Raw genomic sequence first — 20,318 nt, 5'->3', positions numbered from 1 at the left:
CTGCGGGGGCGCGCCCGTGGGGCCACGGTCGCCGGAGTCGCGCCCCGCCTCGCCTCGCGTCGCCTCGCCCCGCCCCGGTCGCTGGATCCCGCGCCGCGTCCGGCCGGGGTCGGACGGATCCCTAGGTTGGCGTCTTCTACCAAGGCCGCCTCTGACCCTGTAGGGACGCGAAGTGGGGGGCTATGGGCCTCTAGGCTGGAGAGCTTCGGGGGTCGCGGCGGGTCGGCGAGAGGCGCAGGTTCGGCCCGCGGTTCTGCCGCTTTGCTGGGGAGGGGTCGAACTGGCGCCCGGTGAGTACCTGCGGGACCCGGCCGCTCGGCGCCGCCTCGCCGAGGCCTGCAGGTGCTCGCGACGTGCGGCTGCGCTGGAGCCTGAACCGGGTTGCGTCTTGCAAGCCTTGGGGGGACTCTCACTGCTCTCAGCGGGCTGGTGGATGGCCTGCCAGGGAGTGTGTGCTTTTAACGCCCCGTACCGATCCTGAAAATGGGAGGCTACCTCCACGAGACGGTACGGGTTGTAGAGAGAAGTCGCCAGGGCTCGGGGTCAGGTCTTGACCCCTACGGGATGAGGCAGGCTTTTATTCCACCAGTATGAGGGTGCACCGAGTACGACCCGCCTGCCACCTGTTAACCGAACGGCCTGCCAGCGGAGGATGGCTTTACCATTTCAGAGGGTTGCAGAGCTATCAGAAGATTTTTGTGGCACGTGGGAGTGATAAGAAATTCAAATTTCGGCGTCCATAAAGTTTTGCGAGAGCACGGCCACGCTTATTTGCTAATGGCCGCTTTCCTCTTCCCAACACGCTGCCCTCGAAGCCTAAAACATTGACTCAAACGAGGTCTGCGGACCCCTGACCCAGCAGATTGGTCCCCCAAGGGGAGGCGAGGGAGCGAGCCAGAAACGCAGCCGCGCCTTCAGTTCGAGATAGCTCGGTGTTCCGGACCCGTTGCATGTCTGAGGGAAGACAAATGGAAAAACCTTGGCGTGAGAGTCTACCTAAAATGAACCCTGCAAGTTTTTGTTAGGGGTCAGTGAGAGATAAAAGTGATTCCACGGGGAAGAGGCATGGGTTGAGGGATTCAGAAATTCTAACCGTGGGAGATTTCTGTTTACTGAAAGGGAGCAAAGTTGAAACAATAGTAGAAAAAGACTTGCCTGGTGGGTGGAAGAAGATAATCAAAATACCTGTTGAATAAGGCAAGTGAGTGAGAAGTCCTGAAACACTTCGCTGGTTTAAAAATACCAGGCTGCTCTGGGGAGTCAGGGACAAGCACAACAATCCGTTAGCATGTTGTCATTCCATTTGTGTTAGAGGGCTGCTGGCTTCCTTATCATCTGCTGACTTCGCACACACCACCCCTGACCGTTTTAAAGTCCAAAACAGTACCTTGTTTATTAGAGGAATCTGCATAATAAGCACATACTAGTAATGAAACAAAGGACTCGACAACCTCTCTTACTTAGGGTTAAAAAAAAATTAAAATATTCCTTTTGGGGTTTGCCCCCCCCCCCCCCCCCCCCCCCCCCCCCCCGCGATCTTCACTTGTTCTCCTGCCTCTATGCAAATAACTGCTGTGGAGGAAAACTTGGCACTTATGGGGAGGATAAGGTACATAACCCCCCCAAACGAGATTGTGGGGGGAGTCTATATTCCAAGTAATCAGATGCCCCAGGTTGATAAGACTGCAAAGTTCAGATGGTTGTCTCTGGAGACGCCCAGTGATTGAGTGTAGTTGATGAGGCTTGTCTTTGCCTCATGGAGTCTGTTGCATGTATTTGGAATCTGACAGCTCCTGGTTGTAAGTTTTTCAGTAAGTGTGATTTTGAAATAGTCCCCGAAGAGGGCAACAGGGGGTGTCATAGCACCAAGTAGTATGGAGGTAGAGGATTCCAGTCCTGAATTTGGAGTTCGCCTGGTACTGCCCGGTGCATCCGAAAAGGTTTTTGAAATGAATGACTTCATTCATTGCTAGGCCCGCCCTCAACCCAGCACCTGCCCTGCTTTGGCTTCTCCCAGTTCCCCACCCCTTCCCCCACAATTGTCACCCCTTTAGGGCTAATAGACTGAGCCCAGCGTTTACCCAAACCCTGTCTTGGGCAATAGCTCTGTTAGCTAACTGATATAGGACCGAGGGTTCCTGTTTCGGTTAAAAACTTGCCTTTGATGGTAGGAATTCCCTCCTGAACCCAAACAATTTTATAAGTAGGTTCTTGACTCTCCTTCAGTCTTCATTTCAGAATTGCTAGCTTCCACCCAAATAACCCCCCCTCAAGGATCTTTCCAGTGCCACAGCCACATTCGGTATTTGCATGCTATGTAACTGATTCGGTATCCTCCCATGTGTGCACAGATGTGGCACGAAGCAGGGGGACCCTTAGTCCTTGCCATTCAGTGTGCTCAGCCATTAATAATACATCAATAAAAATGGCGTCCATTATACATGAGAGCCTCACAATTAAGCCAGCCCATGTGCAGCACTCTTTCTTTGCTCTTGGCAATAAAGTGCTTTTTAACAGGCTGGAAAGAAGAAAGAAATTAACTCACTAGGACACAGATCAGGGATAGGAACCGGGAGGGCCGTTGGGGGTCTCCAGCCCAGGAGCCACTCACCCCGGAGGCCCAGCTTAGGTCCCTGATCACTCAACTGGAGCAGTCTGGAATAAAGAGCAGCCTTCGGTCAGGCAACCCTCAGGAACCTCTGATCTGAGGTTCCCTCCAGCTGAGCCCCACCTTTTCTTCGCAGAAAGAGGTGAAAATGGTTCATTAGAATATCCCTAGGACTGCTTGACTGGACCTCAGGGGGCCCTGTGTGAAACTGCCCTCAACCTCCCACCTCCCCAGAGCCAGGGGTCAACAAACAATGGCCTGTGCCTAAAATCTGGCCCTCAGCCTGAACATTTGCAGTCACGTGTCTGATTTGAGAACACTAACTCTGAAATCCAGTAAGAGAGATACTATCCCAATAAGAAAGGAATTCCATCCTTCTCATAATACATAGACATATATTACAACAACCACCAACAAAATCGTACTCAGTGGTTACATTTTGACTTTCGTCAAAAACATTGTGGAAATTTGTTTTCTCTCTCGTTACATAAGTACCTCCGTAGTAACTTTCAGTTTGCCTCTGGACCCACAAAACCTCAAATATTTTACTACCTGGCCCTTTTTGGAAAGAGTTTGCCTGCCCTGGCCCTGGACTTAGGTTTCTGAATGAGGAAATTGCGCCCTTAAAGAGAATTAACTGCCTTTTGGCTCCGGCCAGCAGTGATGTTTTCCCCATTTCAGAAGAGGAGAGAGGCAAGCTCTGTGGTGTTCCCTGGCATTGGGGAAATAAATGGGTTGTCCCCAGGTGATTGAATCTTGAAACTCTTGAGTTTCAGAGTTCTGAGACACAGTGGTGTGGCCTACTGAGCACAGACCCTCTGTTGGATTTAGCTATGGCGTCTAGCGGGGAGAGCATCTCGCAGAGGGAAGCTGGTACTTTGTAAAGTTCTTCTACGGACTGTGGCTAATCCAGGAGCAGGGGTTCCCCAGAGATCATGGTCAACTTTCCCCCTCAGCTGGCTCTCGTAACGTAGGACTCTTTCTTTCTTTCGACATCTCACTGATAAGCATTCGATTTGTTTTCTTTTGTCTTTAATTTTAGGAAGACGTGATTTTCAAAGCTAATTATGAAAACATTTGTCATTGGAATCAGTGGGTGAGTAATTTTGCTACAAACAGCTGGTAGAGATACTGCGGATGTCCCAGGGCTGTTGTAGGGGATGGAGGGTCAGGATTTCTGAGTCCTCAGGAAGAGAGCAGGCCACTGGATATCAAACAGGGGGCCGCTGGCTACAGAAATGGCAATAGGAGATGAGAGAGTCTCCCCTAAACAGAGACACAGGGCCATCAGTAAGCAAAATCTGCCTGCCTTACCATTTCTTTTCTGGGGTTGACACCAGACATGTTGTATCCTTATTATCCTGATGTCCTGATTGCCCTGGCATAATTATTAGTTGTGTGCCCCTCCCTCTCAAAAGTGTCCTAAATTATAGGGTAACCCTCCCCGTGGTACCAGAGGTATGCATGCAAATAAGACACCAACAACAGCTCCAAAGGACTTTGTTTGTTTGGCTGCATTTTTGTGTACATCTTTCTTCTGAGTACCTTCCTACTTGGTATGGTCCAATGAATGAAATACTTGAGACTGCTAAAATTAAACATTTGTGATTTGGGGGCGATCACTGTATTGTTGTATTATGTTACTATAGCAAGTAATCAGAGGTAAAAGGGAATGAATCCAGTGTCAGAACTCTGCCTCGTTTTCTCCCACCTAACCAGAACCAGAGTTCTGTTTTTCTCTGCCTTGCTTTTCTTGGACAGGCTTTCCCTTCTGCGCTCACTGCCACCATTGTAAATCAAGCCCTCGTTCCCTAATTCCAGCCTCCCCCTCTTATCCTTTCCTAGGTACCTCTCCACCAGTTGAATCTTCTTGCAGAAATGTTGAAGTATTCTCTCACCTAGTGAACAATATACAGTGGTTATCAGTTATCTAGAACAAAATCTGAATATCCGGGTATGTGTAGACCATCGTACATAGTAAAAGAAATGTATTAGCTTCGGTGGCATGGAGGCTGTAGGGAAGGTTTGATCCGGGAGCTCAGTGGTATCACCAAAGACTCCATGACTTTTCGTCTCTTCTTTGTGTCTTCCTAGAGTTGGCTGCACTTTTGGGGCACAAGGGGTTAGTAGAGGTTCTTGGCCCTGCTCTGGAGCCCAAAACAAGACCTCAGAAACCAGGGTAGAATCTGGGGAGACAGCTACCAGGTCAACTCTGGCATCCAAACCAACTTTCATTCTGCATGTGTAGGAGGAACATTCCCTTCTCCTCCGTGTTCCAGGTGTAGAAACCTGCCTCGTGCTTTTTTGCCCCATGCATTAGGTGCTAACCACACTTCCCTAAGAAAGCCTCCCCTTCACTATCTTTTCCTCAGCAAGGGCCAGGATTTCCTTTCAGGGCTTCATAGAAGCACCTACCACCCTCAGCCGCAGTGACCTCTGCTCCTGCCATTATTCCTTCGTCCAGACTCTGTGGAGTCCAGACTCCTTGTATACTTACCACTTGCTACGCTGCGGAGGGGTCATTCAGTTAAAACATCAGGGAACAACAGGGATTCCAAAGGATTCCAAGATCATTCAAGATCCTCCCGAAAATGGAATGCATGTGTGAAGATGTTCATTTTTCTGGGGAGGGGCATATAATCTTCATCAGAGGCTCACAGAATTCTGTGATGTTAGAATATATAACTTTCATGGGCTTTGGGGGAAAAAAAAAGATCCATGGGCTTTGGAGTTAGACTTTATATCCCATCCTCATTACTTGCTAGCTGTTACCTTTGGCAAGTTTTATGAGTATATAGTCTTTCAGTCCTTAGTTTCCTCAACTGTAAAATGGTAATATTAATACCTACCTGCTACAGAATGGATTTGCCTCTAAAGTACCTGCAGACAGGCTTTTTAACTTCCCCTGTCATGTTCCGAAAACATTCACCCTTCCTGTCTCTTGGCACATAAAAAAACAAATGGACAGGACTTGTGCATTCATGCTGTAAGGGAAGAGTTAGTTTTAAGGTGTCACCTGACCAGAATTCCAAGTATAGATCATAGGCTTGAACTTGCGCCATTCTGACTTGTTAAATTCTCATTAAACCCCTCTCTTCTCCCTGACCTGTACTACCTTCTGTCTGGTCTATCTCCTCCAAGTCTGTGACACTGGAGTGCTTGCTTCTCATTGTCTCCAGCTAAGTCAGTGAGAAGGGATCTAAGTACGGTTGGTTTGACTATATCATCTGAAAGAGATAAGTCTAGAAAATGACACATTTTCTGGCCAGGTTGTTCAAAAAAGTTAGCCCTGTTTACTCTCCTTCACTTTATTTTTTTTTTAAGATTTAAAAAAATTATTTATTTATTTGACAGATAGAGATCACAAGTAGGCAGAGAGGCAGGCAGAAAGAGAAGGGAAAGTAGGCTCCCTGCTAACAGAGGGCCCGATGCGGGGCTCAATCCCAGGACCCCGAGATCATGACCCTAGCCGAAGACAGAGGCTTAACCCACTGAGCCACCCAGGCACCCCATACGCTCCCTTTTAAACCAACGTTCAATATCTGAACTATGGTAACGTAGTATGAATTACAGACATTTTTGTTAAAAGGGAGAAATTTTGTACCAATATTTTCTCAAGGCAAAGGGTAATACCCACCACTTCCCTGTCTTTTCTTTAAAAAAAAAAAAAATTGATTTATTTGTTTGAGGGGGCAAGGGAAGAGAGAGAGAGCTGGAGCAAGGGGAGGGACAAAAGGAGAGGGAGAAGGAGGAAGCAGACTCCCCACTGAGCTGACAAGCCTGCTGGATCCCAGGACCCTGAGATCAGGACTTGAGCCAAAATCAAGAGTCAGACGCTAAACTGACTGAGTCACCCAGGCACTTCTGTCTTTTCAAGGAGATGGCCCGTATCCTATCCAATTGTGTATTCTTAGTTTAAGTGAAATAACTTTACGGAGGCGCCTGGGTGGCTCAGTCAGTTAAGTGGCTACCTTCAGCTCAGGTCATGATCTCAGGGTCCTGGGATTGAAGGCTCTGCCCTCTCCCTCTGCCCTTCTGCCCCTTCCCCTTCTCCCCCACCTTGGGCTCACTTTCTCTCTCTCTCAAATAAATAAATAAAATCTTTTTTAAAAATTAATGAAAAAAAGCTTTGAATCAAGTTCCTTGTACGTATGAGGTATTTAGGTAATAATTGAATTACAGCCAGTAAACAGTTTTGATGAATGAATATTTGTTTCTTTTCTGGATTATGAATACATTGCAATCTGTCATCTGGGATTAAGCACAGGTTCCTGCATATAAATGTGCAGTTAAGAGGTTTTTTTTGTGCCGCCAACATTCAGTGGCATGATGAAATCTTGATTTAGAGTAATGGTTTTAAATGCACAAAATAAAATACAGAAATACAAAAGAAACCAGTTGTGTTGAAATACGGTTATAAAAATATTTAAAAAAAACAAATTGTTGCTTTGTGATATGTACAGGGTTAGTTATGAAATAACAGTGTCCAGGGGTGGGTCTAAAAACCGCCATCAATTTGAAATAATAGTGAATATCAATCATACTTCAAGATCTCTGCACCCTCTGCACCAGGATATGAAAATACCTGTGATTTCTAGTGGTGATAGAGCCACAGGTACTGTTACTACTACTGTTTGTTACTTATAATGAAAGGGAAAGCTAAAATTCTGTTAGAATGTAATATACATAAAGATGTAATTTCTTTCCCATTCAAGTTCACAAAGTCCACAGATGGGTCCACAGACCCTTTGAGGCAGCAGCCTCGGGATAAAAAAAAAAACCTCTGACTGAGCGACTGACTGCAGAACCCCCTCTCGGGTGCCATGTGTGGTTCTGGAAAACTAGATACACAGGGGAGTTAGCCAAGATCCCCCTTCTCCCCACTGTCACAGTCCAGCCTGGAGGGATAAGTAACTGACTCCATAAGGAGGAAGGGAGCCCCACAGTGGAGATGGGAATACATGCTGTTTGGCTTGTCATAAGCCCGTCCTCCCTTTTGCTCCATGGCACACTGAAACAAAATCACAGTGACCACGAGCGGGTGGACAGACTTGCCCTAAAACATGCTACTCGTATTCTCAGTGTTGCTCATGAGCCCTGGGAATTGCTCAGTATAGACGGAACATTCTTTTGCTTCCCACCCGGTAGCTGTAATTTTAAGTCTTAGTATCACCCAGTCTACTTGCCCAGTACGTAGTGACCTTTCTCCTCCATCCTTTCCAGTTTATTTGTCCTCATTTACCACAGTAGATCTACTCAGGCTTATGCTGTTACCAACACATCTATGAAAGAAATAATTTCTTCTTAGGTATTACATATTGTTTTAAATACCCTTTTTGTGGATCACTTTAAAATGCTTTAGGGATGCCTGGATGGATCAGACGGTTAAGGGTCTTCCTTCAGCTCTGGTCATGATCCCTGGGTCCTGGGATTGAGCCCCACATTAGGCTCCTTGCTCCACGGGGAGCCTGCTTCTCCCTCTGGCCTAGGGCTCCCCCTGCTTGTGCGTGCATGTGCGTGTATGGGTGTGCTCTCTCTCTCTCTCTCTCTCTCTGTCAAATAAAAATCTTTTAAAAAAATAAAATAAACGTTTTATATTAAATGCATCTTCCTTCCTGGTATATTCAATTTTTTTTTTCTTTTCCTTTTTCTGTTCAGGGTGACAAATGGCGGGAAGACAACACTGGCTAAGAAGTTGCAGAAACATCTCCCAAACTGCAGTGTCATATCTCAGGATGATTTCTTTAAGGTATCTATAAAAACTTCTTCGATAATTCACTTAATACAACAAAGTCCTAGTAGCAAAGCTAATGAAATTACATTTTTTAAAAAAGAAAAAAGAGGGGCGCCTGGGTGGCTCAGTGGGTTAAGCCGCTGCCTTCAGGCTCAGGTCATGATCTCAGGGTCCTGGGATCGAGTCCCGCATCGGGCTCTCTGCTCAGCAGGGAGCCTGCTTCTCTCTCTCTCTCTCTCTCTCTCTCTCTCTGCCTGCCTCTCTGTCTACTTGTGATCTCTCTCTGTCAAATAAACAAATAAAATCTTAAAAAAAAAAAAAAGCAATTTAAAAAAAAAAGAAAAAAGAAATTACATCCAAAAAGCCTTTGCTGAGTAATAGTTTTTGTAGTGAAGATAGGTTCCATGCAGTAACGTCCCTTATCCACTAGATGGCATTACTTATTGGCGCGGCTCTGATTTTGTCTCCTGCAGAGCATTTAGTAAAAGTTTCTTGCCCTCTTCATTTTGTAATTGTGTTATTTCTGCAGTGCACAGTTTTGATGGGTGCTTTGTCCTTTTTTCCAGCCACAGTCAGAGATAGAGACAGATACAAACGGATTTCTGCAGTATGACGGTAAGTAGATGAGTTTGTGACCCATTCGCCAATGTTCATTTTCTTTTCCAAACCTGAATACCTTTTCTGTCTATGAAGACAGTCTCAAAAATGTGCTTAAATATATTGCTGTACTTTACACATACCTTTGTAAAGTTCTCTGATTTATATCCAGCTATTTAAATAGATGAAACCTTTTCCCCGGTTTTATGTGTAAGACTGGAAACATTGAAACAATAGATTTTTCTTCTAAAGCTAGAGCAAGGTAAGTTTGCTGGTACTCCACTCATCCCTGCCTGGGGCACACAAAACTAGGATACTTCCCTCACCCCGTCCCTGTAATCTCCCCTGAAGCAAACTCTAAGCTCCTCCTCTGGGCTTCCCTTCCCAGTGACCCAGGGGCACTGGACAGCTGGTTTCTTCTTTCCGCTGCTCCTAAAGGTTAGTGGATGTTTTTGAGATGGATTCACCTCTCTCCCTTGCCCAATCTAAGACTGAAGCCAGAAGAGTATAAGGTCCATGAGAAGATACTTATTTTGCTACAGAGAATATCATGCTAATAAACTACATTTAATGGTCTTATCAAGTTTTATGACGAACAAGATGATCACTGAGTGCTTATGCAAACTGGCAACAGAAACATCTCTCTTAAAAAGCCATAAACTACGTTATTTTTAACTTCGACGACCTTTAAGAAAAAATGTTGTGTAATCAGTTCTTACAGACACTTGATAGTTTTAGAAGAAGCAAAATCCTTGACTCACTGCCTGTTCTTGTGTCTTGAGCTCCAGCCAGAATAAACTTTTCTTTTCGTCCCATGTCTAACGCCTCGTGAGGACGAGTCTTAAACAGTAAGCGTTAAACAAGGAAAAACTGTTTTCAACAATTGACAAAGAATTATTTATAGTTCAAATGAGTTCTTATAAGCTGATTAAAAAAAACACTAATATTCCAATTGAAAAATGTCCAAGGATATAAATAAGCTATTCATAAAAGCAAAGTTTATTTGATTAGTAAATATTACAATAAAAAGTCAACCTCAGAAGTAGTCAAAGAGTTGTAAATTACTTTCTCTCCTCATTTACCTAATAAACAGATTTTTAAAGCGATGATTATCTAATGATGGCACAGCTGTCTAATTATCTAACGATGGCTCAGTAAAACAAAAACTCTCTTAGATGGAAATATTAATTTACATAACCCTTCTGGAAGAAGATTGAGCATATATCCCAAAGACCTTAAAATACTCATGCCATGTGTCAAGTGTCCCACTTCCAGGAATCTATCCTGGGAAAAAATCTGAAATTTTTAGGTAAGTGTACAAATTTAAAGTAAATCAAGGTAATGCTGAAACCTTATGATAACCACCATAAGAATAGTTTAAAGATGTATTGCTATCAAGTTTATAAATAGATGGAGTCATTAAAATGTAGTTGATAAAGACAAAAGTCAGAAATAAAAAATAGAGAACTTAAAGAAGTCAAAAGATGATAGAAAAGTAGAAAATGAGATTTAAATGATAAATTTAAGCCAAATATATCAGTAGCTGTATTAAGTTAAATGAACTAGTACTTAAATGAAGTACTCCAAAGATTGTCAAGTTTATTAAAAAAAAAAAAAAAAAAAGAAGGAAAGAAAGAAAAGCCCAAGTATAAGTACCTTACAAGAGATGTATTTAAATATTAGGACAAAGAAAAGTAGACAAGGCTAGAAAAAGGTCTACCATATGAACACCTACTGAAAGAATCTAGTGTAACTACTAATATGAGACAAAGTAAACACAAAGAGTATCACTAGAGATACTGTTATTAGAGATAAATAGAGATAAATGGGTTAATTCAACAGGAAGATAAACGATCTAAAATTCGTGTGCACCTAATAACAACCTCACAATACATTAAGCAAAAACTGACAAAACTAAATGGGGAAATACACAAATCTTTAATTATTGTGGGAGATTTTTAGTACAAGTTCTTCAATAACTAATGGAAAAAGCAGACAAAAGTTTTAAGGGTATAGCAGATTTGAACAACACAATTAACAGAGTTAACTGAATTAACATATATAGAACATGTGGCCAGTTATAGCAGAATACACATTTTTGTTTTCTTAAAACAGGAACATTACATTTTTTAAAAAAGAAAAATGTCAGGCACACGCAAGGGCATGGAGCAAGTCCTAGTACATTTCAGTAGATTAAAGTAAAATAGAAATATCCTCTAACTACAGAGAACTGAATTAGAAATCAGTAACCAGGGGCACCTGGGTGGCTTAGTGGGTTAAGCCACTGCCTTCGGCTCAGGTCATGATCTCAGGGTCCTGGGATCGAGTCCCGCATCGGGCTCTCTGCTCAGCGGGGAGCCTGCTTCCCTCTCTCTCTCTCTCTGCCTGCCTCTCTGCCTACTTGTGATCTCTCTCTCTCTCTGTCAAATAAATAAATAAATAAATCTTTAAAAAAAAAAATCAGTAACCAAAGAGTAAATAGAAAATTCCTGTTTGGAAATTAATCAGTACCCTTTTTTTCCTGGAAAATTTTATTTATTTTTTTATTATTTTTTATTTTTTTTTTAAGATTTTATTTTTATTTATTTGACAGAGAGAGAAAGATCACAAGTATGGAGAGAAGCAAGCAGAGGGGGAGGGGGAAGCAGGCCCCCTGCTGAGCAGAGAACCTGATGTGGGACTCGATCCCAGGACTCTTGGGATCATGACCTGAGCGAAGGTAGAGGCTTAACCCACTGAGCCACCCAGGTGCCCCTTTTTTCTGGAAAAATTTAAACATACACAAAAGTAGGCAGAAAAGTGTTATGAGCTCTCATGAATTTCTCATCCAGCTTTTAAAATGATGCACTCTTGACCTATTTATATTTCATTTATGCCCTTAGCCACTCTCTCCTTCTGTATTTTTTGAAGTAAATTCCAGATGTCATCACGTTTCTTCTGAAGCAAAGCACTTCTGTATATCCTGTGGGTTAGAGAATGAATCACGGTGAAAGTTAGAAGATACTTTTAATTAAACAATAATGAAAATATATTAGAATTAATGATAGTTCTGGTTCCAACTAAGATGGATTGGCCCCATTCCTTACTCTTGCTCCCTCTTATAATTGAAAACCTTGGATGGAGCACAGCAAACAAAGGGAGACACAAAGATGAAAAGAAAACAGACTGGCTAGGCCTTTGGGACTTGAGGAATGATGTGGCTGTGATGCTCTAGGTTTTCTTCTCACCTGTCATATATCCAGGAAGGAGTGCTGAAGGGGTGTGGAACATGATGTCATCAATGTACAGACAAAAAACCCCCAAGAAGACTGTTCCCTGGAGTCAAAGGATCAGGAAGAGAGTGGCACACCAAACAGAAAATCATCTTGATAATATCCAACTTACTGTAGCCAAACACAAAAAGGAAAACCATCCTCCTTTCATGGCGTCAGCAGGGCCAGGTGGGGAGCAAGACTTCTGGACCCACGTGGTACCAGCCAGGCAGGGACCCCCACAGTGATCCTATCAGTAGAGCCAGATGGCAAACTGAATTTCCACACCCGTCTAGCAACAGCGGCAGAATGAGGCAGTATGAGGTGGTGCTAGTTGACTCTCCACTCTCCTCACCCAGAGAGCATCAGCTGCTAGCGGTCCCCACCAAGTGAAGCCACACCAACATTCCACCTGTCTCTTCCTCCTCCCATGACAACCTCCCCCTCCATGTTGGTGGGGCTCAGCAGGGGGTGACCGTCCACGCCCTCCCGGACATGCGTACTACAGCTAAGCAGGGTAACTGCCTATAAAAAAGAAGATTAAATGAGATCCAGAGCCTCATAACATGATACCTCAACTATCTAGGACGAGACTGAAAGTCACTTGTCATACCAAGAACCAGGCAACTCTCAACTTGAGTGAGGAAAGACAATCAACAGACACCAACTCTGTGACAACAGAGATGTTGGAATTATCTGACAAGGATTATAAAAGCAGCACTCATAAAAAGGCTTCCGTGAGTGATGGTGAACATTGTTGAATCTAGTAAAAAGTTAGAAAACCTCAGTAAAGCAATAGAAGATGTAAAAAGAACCAAATAGAAATATTTTAATTGACAACATACAGTTACCGAAATTTTAAAACTCACCAGAGGGACTTAACGCAGGATAAATGTGATAGAGGAAAGAATCTGTGAAATTTGAGGACAGAACAATAGAAATTACTCTATCTGAACAACAGAAAGACTGAAAAAAAAGTTAAGAGAAATATGGGACAATACCAAAAGCTGTTACATTTATATCATTGGACCCTCAGAAAGGAGAAAAGTAAATGGGGACACCTGGGTGGCTCAGTCCATTAAGCACCTGCCTTCAGCTTGGGTCATGATCCCAGGGCGTAGGGATGGAGTCCCACATCAGCCTCCTTGCTCAGTTGGAAGCCTGCTTCTCCCTCTGCCTGCTGCTCCCTCTGCTTGTGCTCTCTCTATCTCTCTGTCTCTCTGACAAATAAAATCTTAAAAAATAAAAATAAAAAAAAAATAAATGTGTGTAAAACATTGCTAACTTGGCATAAGACATAAGCTTACAAATTCAAGAATCTGACTGATCCCCAAACAGATTAAACAAAACTGACCAAGAAAAAAAAGAGCAGGCACAAGTTACAGATATCAAGAACAAAAAAGGTAATACCACTACAGATCCAACAGACATTGAAAGAGTATATTATGAACAATCAGTGCAACTAAATTAGAAAACTTTAATGAAATTGACAATTTCCTAGAAGAACACAACTTACCAAACTAACACCAGATCAAAGAGAAAATCCTAATAGTCCTATGTCTACTGAGTAAGTTAATCCATAATTTATAAACTTTCCACTAAAAAGACTCTAAGTCCAGATGGCTCAATACAGTAGTTCTGGAGTAAGGCTCAGAAATTATAATTCTTTTTTTTTTTAAGATTCTATTTATTTATTTGACAGAGAATAGCAAGAGTGGGAACACAAACAGAGAGTGGGAGAAGGAGAAGCAGGCTTCCCGCTGAGCAAGGAGCCCAATTCGGGGCTTGATTGCAGGACCCTGGGATCAGGTCCTGAGCCGAAGGGCAGACACTTAACAACTAAGCCACCCAGACACCCAGAAATTGTAATTCTGGTAAATTCCCAGGTGATAGTAACGCTGCTGGTCTAGGTCCTACACTTTGAGAATCGGTATTTTGGAATAATCTTCTAGAACTGTAATTGTAAGCTCAAAAAGTATGTACATTTTAGAGTTTAAAAAGGACATATTTGTGTCCTTTATAAAATTTTAATGATTTTTCTCTTATTTACTTGTAAGAGCCATTTATATATTAAAGATATTAGCTCTTGGGGTGCCTGAGTGGCTCAGTTGGTTAAGCGCCTGACTCTTGGTTTTGGCTCAGGTGACGATCTCACAGTCTTGGGATGGAACCCATGTCGGGCTCCATGCTCAGTGCTGAGTTGGCTTCAGATTCTTTCTCTCTTCCCCTCTACCCCTCTTGCTTGTGCTCTCTGGTTCTCTCTCTCAAATAAATAAATCTTTTTTTTTTTTTTAAGAGAAATTTTTTTGTTAGCTCTTTGTGAAATACATTGTGGATATTTTCCCCAGTGTGTCATTTATCTTTCTAACTAATTTATAGATACTTTGTCATCCAAAAATATTGAACTTTTATATAGTCAGGAGGGAACAGACATCTTAGGTAAAGCAATATTGGCCATGAGTTTATGATTGTCGAAGCTGGTAGTGCAGACATGGGAATTCATTGTACCCTGCTCTCTACTTTTATATATAGATTTGAAATGTTCCATATTAGAAATGTTTCAAACATACCAATTTGTCTAAAATATTTATTCCATATTTTGAAGGGTAAGTAAAATAGCGTTATTCTATATATTTTTAGAGCCCTGGATATACTCATCATAGAAAGCCACATCATAAACCTTTTGTTATATTGACTTCATATTCTTTTTTTTTTTTTAAAGATTTTATTTATTTATTTGACAGAGAGAGATCACAAGTAGACAGAGAGGCAGGCAGAGAGAGAGAGAGAGAGGGAAGCAGGCTCCCTGCTGAGCAGAGAGCCCGATGCGGGCCTCGATCCCAGGACCCTGAGATCATGACCCGAGCTGAAGGCAGCGGCTTAACCCACTGAGCCACCCAGGTGCCCTTGACTTCATATTCTTGTATGTTTGTTTGAAGTGCTTGAAGCGCTTAACATGGAAAAAATGATGTCCGCCATTTCCCGCTGGATGGAAAGCCCAAGACACTCACCGGTATCAACAGACTCCAGAAGCACTGAGGAAATTCCCATATTAATCATTGAAGGCTTCCTTCTCTTTAATTATAAGTAAGTGTCCTCAACCTAATACTGACTCAGAATAAATGGGGGGGGAACCTTGTGAACTAAAGATGCTGTGATTTTAGGCCCCTTGACGCTCTGTGGAACAGAAGCTACTTTCTGACAATTCCTTATGAAGAGTGTAAGAGGAGGAGGAGGTGAGTGTTGAAATCAACTTTGTGGATCCTAATTCAGAAGACAGTTCACAAAGGGGTGCAAATCACAGCATAGGGTGTAGGGCCAGTAGTATTTGTAACAACACAGTGTGGTGACAGAGGGTAGTGGCTACACTCACGGTGAGCATAGCCTAACGTATAGAGAAGTTGAATCTCTATGCTGTACCATCAAAACTAAAGTGACGTTGTGTGTCCGCCATACTTCAATTAAAAATGAAAAATTTTTAAGTAAAAAAATATGTTGATTATGATTTTCCATTCATGAGCCATAACTCTGCTACAGACACAAAGAACACCAATTAATTGAAAGCTTAACCCAACATAGCAAGTTCTCTGTCATTATTTACACTGACATTTGTCTCTTAATTCTCTACTGAAGGCAGGGGAGATAATCATGAATGATAGTGAATTACAAATGTAATTTGTTTGAGTCAGAAAATTAAATCCATTTTGTTGTCTTTGTAACTAGTGTTGAATCTAAAATGTATACCCTTAATTCTGTTTAGAGTTAAGTCTCAGTGATTTTTCCCATTATCCTGACCATTATTATTTTACTTTTATCAATTGTACATTTCTGTCCACATAAAGTTTCCTCTGTGTTTTGATAGTACAAGGGTCTACGAGCCCCCAGATGTCCCAGGGTACTTTGATGGCCACGTGTGGCCCATGTATCTGAAGCACAGACAAGAAATAGAGAACATCACGTGGGAGATTAGTAAGTACCTTTTCTTCCTCCGCAGAAGGCCTTCGCTTGTCATTGCTCAAAGTCCGCAGGAGAAAGGATTTTTAGGAGGCGTTTTTCTCATGGATTACATTATAAAGGAACACTTTAAACCAGAATACTCCGGGCCCTTCCACAATGGACTGTCCTGGTTTCTGTTTCTCTCTCTAAGGCTCTTGTCAAAGCCTGTCAGCTTCTAGAGGGTCCTTCGTGAAACAGATATTAACTGAATGCCTTCTGTGTACAAGGCACTGCCCTGGTGATATTGAGGAAAATAAGACAAACCCAGCCACTACTCTTTTGAGCCAACATTCTCTCAGGGAAACAGGCATTAGGGACACTAGCTGCATGAGCATGTCCTTTCTAGCTATGCTAAGTGCTATGACACCAAGTTCCAGGGGGACTACAGGAGGCCCAGCAATCAGGGAAGGCTTCCTTGAGGAAGTCACTTAAACCACACTCTGAGGGGTTTAACTGGACAAAGGGAGGTAGGTTGGGTAGACAGCAAATCACCCCAAACAGTGCACAAAAAGGCCAGGGATAGGTAAGGAATGAATAGCATCTGAAAGAAGGTTGGTGTATTTTTGGTAGAGAACCAAGAGGAAGGAGTGATGCTGGAGACATAATGAAGATCTAAACTCTACAAGGCCATAAGCCAGTTAAGGACTTCGGTCATTATCGTAGGAGAAATGGGAAGCCCTCCACAGAGAGGTTTTAAACAGGGACATGGTAAATAACAAATTACTGTGTTAGTGAGATTCCCCTAGCTATGTGAGCGTGGATGCAGGTGCTTAATAGAACAGAATGAGAGAAGAGATTTGGAGGGTACCCCTCTCTCCCTCTCCATCTAAGTTACCAATCTGGGGGTGCCAGGCTGGCTCAGTCAGTGGAACATGCAAGTCTTGATCTCAGGGTTATGAGTTTAAGACTCGTGTTTGGTGGGGAGATTGCTTAAAATGAAACCTTAAAAAAAAAAAAAATGCTGGGCGCCTGGGTGGCTCAGTGAGTTAAAGCCTCTGCCTTCAGCTCAGGTCATAGTCTCAGGGTCCTGGGATCAAGCCCCGCATCAGGCTCTCTGCTCAGCGGGGAGCCTGTTCCCCCCGCCCCCGCAACCCTGCCTACTTGTGATCTCTCTCTCTGTCAAATAAATAAATAAAATCCTAAAAAAAAAAAAAAAAAAAAAAAAAGCAGATCTAACCACACTCCCACTTTGCTTAAATACCTACAAAGAGTCTTCAACTTTTTGGGATAAAATCCAGTCAGACTTCAAGGCCCCTAAAGACTAAGGCCTAGACAGCCTTGCTCTAAAATCTCATCTCTCTAGTGTCCCTGGCTCCCACATTCTAGCCCCTCCAAACTGTGCATCCCTTGCTGAACAAGCAAACTGATCTCTTACCACCAGTTTTCTGATTAAAGTGTTCTTTTCAGGGCGCCTGGGTGGCTCAGTGGGTTAAAGCCTCTGCCTTCGGCTCAGGTCATAATCCCAGGGTCCTGGGATCAAGCCCTGCATCAGGGCTCTCTGCTCAGCAGGGAACCTGCTTCCTTCTCTCTCTCTTCCTGCCTCTCTGCCTGCTTGTGATCTCTGTCTGTCAAATAAATAAATTTAAAAAAATTAAAGTGTTCTTTTTTTCCTTTAACCTATATAACTTCCACTTTTTCTCCAAAATTACCTGTGCCAGTTTGGGTAAAAATGCATATCTCCTGGGCCTGGAGAACATGGCAGAGCCCAGACCCCTGCATGGTTCTTTCTGCCCACAAGTCCTATCCCTGTGCTTTCATAAAATCACCTTTTGCACTCTCAAAAAAAGCTCCATGAGGATCCTGATGCATAAGGCAGTTGGAGAACCAGCCCCTGGAATGATTCCTCAGGGCTGCTAAAGGACCACATACCCAATGCCATTTAACTCTTTCTTTTTCAAAAAATAATTTCCACACCTGTTAACATGCATTTCCCCCTATTAAACCAATTTTTCTTTACCTATTATTCCTGACTCTAATCTATTTCTGTCTTTAATGGCTATTAATTTCTTTTTAAGTGTCTAAGGTCCTGTATTCTTTATTTAAACCTGTGAATATTCTCTTTTTTTGAGAGGGTAGTAGCAGAGCAAGAGGGAGAGAGAGAGAGTCTTAAGCAGGCTCCATGTCCAGCGCAGAACCCACCGAGGGGCTCAGTCTCAGTACCTTGCAGTCATGACCTGAGCTGAATGAAATCTAGAGTCAGACGGTTAACCGACTGAACCACCCAGGCGCCCCTGAACCTGAACCTGTTAGTATTCTTAAGGGATGTCAGATGGCAGAGTAAGAATCCACGGCTAAGAGGCCCCCTGGCATTTGAACCGCTCTCCTTTCTCCTTCTTAGTTTACCTAGATGGAACCAAATCAGAAGAGGACCTCTTTTCACAAGTGTATGAAGAGCTAAAACAAGAACTAGCAAAGCAAAAGTGTAAGTGTTGTGGACGGTGAAGGAACAGCCAGGAAGAAGCGTGCATTGCACACCAAAGAGTGGCTTCCCAGAATGCTCCTGTAGGAGCGGTTGTATCCTTTCCCTCGTTGCTTTGAAGACAATTTCAAATCAGAGACTCTGAATGGGTTTGAGGCCTTGATTATTTTGTTTATGAGGTTTTGTTTTTTTTAAGGGTGAAAATGCCCACCCAATGTTACAGCCCTTAATGATGTTTATGTTACATAGTTTAAATTTTCTAGTAGATGGCTGTCATTTCAGTGGGACTGACATTATCCTTTGAGCAGAGTGAAGTTAAAAGGCTAATGATCCCCTTTTAATTATGTCTCGAGCTCCCCTTCTGCTTTAGTTCTCTTGAAGATTTCCCATGAACTTATTTTTCCCAGATACCTCAAAAATAAACACAGGACGTTAAAAATATATATATTTATGGAGTGTTTCTTTAAGGTTTTCATCTTAGATGACCCATTTTTCAAGTACCGGAACCCCTCCTCCATCTGGCTTAAGTGGGAAGAAAGTACAGGGTAGCTGCGGCTTCAGGCTCAGCCGCACTGAGCAGCTCAATGTAGCCTTCAAGGCTCTGCCACAATTCCACTTTGCTCTTTGGGTTTCTTCTGGAGGCAGACTCTCTCCACCGACAGATTCGATGGCTGTAGGCAGCCCCGGCCTCCCAGACGCAGCATCCCCAGTAGAGAAAGACAGTTCATCCTTTCTCTAGCTTTCCCAGGAGTTGATAGATGTCAGGGCTGAGTGTTGGCTTCCAAGGAGCTTGTATATAATTTTCACTACTTTAGCATTTGTTTAAGATTCTTTATTTTAAACACTTTTGTAAAAAGCCGTTTTGCATTTTAACCCAACGGGAGATTTTGATTGGTCCTGCTTGGGTCGCAGGGCTTGTGCTAACCTAATCACTTCGTCCAGGGAGATGGGATACTCTGATTGGCTAGGACTGGATCACGGACTCATCTTGTCCTTGAAAGCCTCTCCTCAGGCATTAATGCCTCTCCTCCTGTTTAGCAGGAGAAATTCCCCAGAAGGAAAACAGCAGGAGGTAGAAACCAGGAGGAGGTTGGAAACGCATGCTGGGAAAGCAAAACTATAGACCCAGCTGCTGTTTTGTTATGGGTTGTTTTTTTTTTTTGTAAGAGTTTATTTATTTATTTGACAGTGAGAGAGGGAATACAAGCAGGGGGAGTGGGAGGGGGGAAAGCAGGCTTACTACCGAGCAGGGAGCCCAAGGTGAAGCTCGATCCCAGGATCCTGGGGTCATGACCTGAGCCAAAGGCAGACAGACACTTTAAGGACTGAGCCACCCAGACGCCCACCCCACCCCCCAGCTGCTGTTGTCTTCGAACTATTGCAACTAAAAGGGTTTTCACAGTTGACATGTGCAAAATGTAGTCATTCGCTCCTTGAAGAGGAGATAGTGTGAGTCCCAAGAAGCAACTCCCCTAGGCCAGATGTAATCATCTCTTAATAAGAATTAGATTTCGGGACACCTGGGTGGCTCAGTTGGTTAAGCAGCTGCCTTCGGCTCAGGTCATGATCCCGGCGTCCTGGGATCGAGTCCCACATCGGGCTCCTTGCTTGGTGGCGAGCCTGCTTCTCCCTCTGCCTCTGCCTGCCACTCTGTCTGCCTGTGCTCACTCTCGCTTCTCTCTCTATGACAAATAAATAAATAAAATCTTTATA

General features: G+C 43.3%; 1 protein-coding gene across 6 annotated transcripts; it reads left to right on the top strand.

Annotated features, from left to right (window-relative positions):
• The first annotated feature begins 47 nt into the window (after window positions 1-47).
• NMRK1 (nicotinamide riboside kinase 1) lies at window positions 48-19,046 on the top strand. Of its 6 annotated transcripts, XM_047699598.1 has the most exons (10): window positions 89-211; window positions 275-290; window positions 3,651-3,704; window positions 8,267-8,357; window positions 8,773-8,823; window positions 8,909-8,957; window positions 15,130-15,277; window positions 15,355-15,426; window positions 16,053-16,159; window positions 18,525-19,046. In XM_047699598.1, the coding sequence occupies exons 3-10, from the start codon at window positions 3,676-3,678 to the stop codon at window positions 18,626-18,628; spliced, it is 651 nt and encodes a 216-aa protein (XP_047555554.1). In that variant the 5' UTR covers window positions 89-211; window positions 275-290; window positions 3,651-3,675; the 3' UTR covers window positions 18,629-19,046. The 6 variants fall into 6 exon arrangements, with proteins under 6 accessions (XP_047555552.1, XP_047555557.1, XP_047555551.1 ...); XM_047699596.1 differs by lacking the exon at window positions 275-290 and having other exon boundaries at window positions 48-159; XM_047699595.1 differs by having other exon boundaries at window positions 69-290.
• Window positions 19,047-20,318: the final 1,272 nt, after the last annotated feature.

Source organism: Lutra lutra, chromosome 13 (genome assembly GCF_902655055.1).
Source record: "Lutra lutra chromosome 13, mLutLut1.2, whole genome shotgun sequence".
NCBI classification, from domain to species: Eukaryota; Metazoa; Chordata; class Mammalia; order Carnivora; family Mustelidae; genus Lutra; species Lutra lutra.
This window is presented reverse-complemented; position numbering and strand designations above follow the sequence as displayed.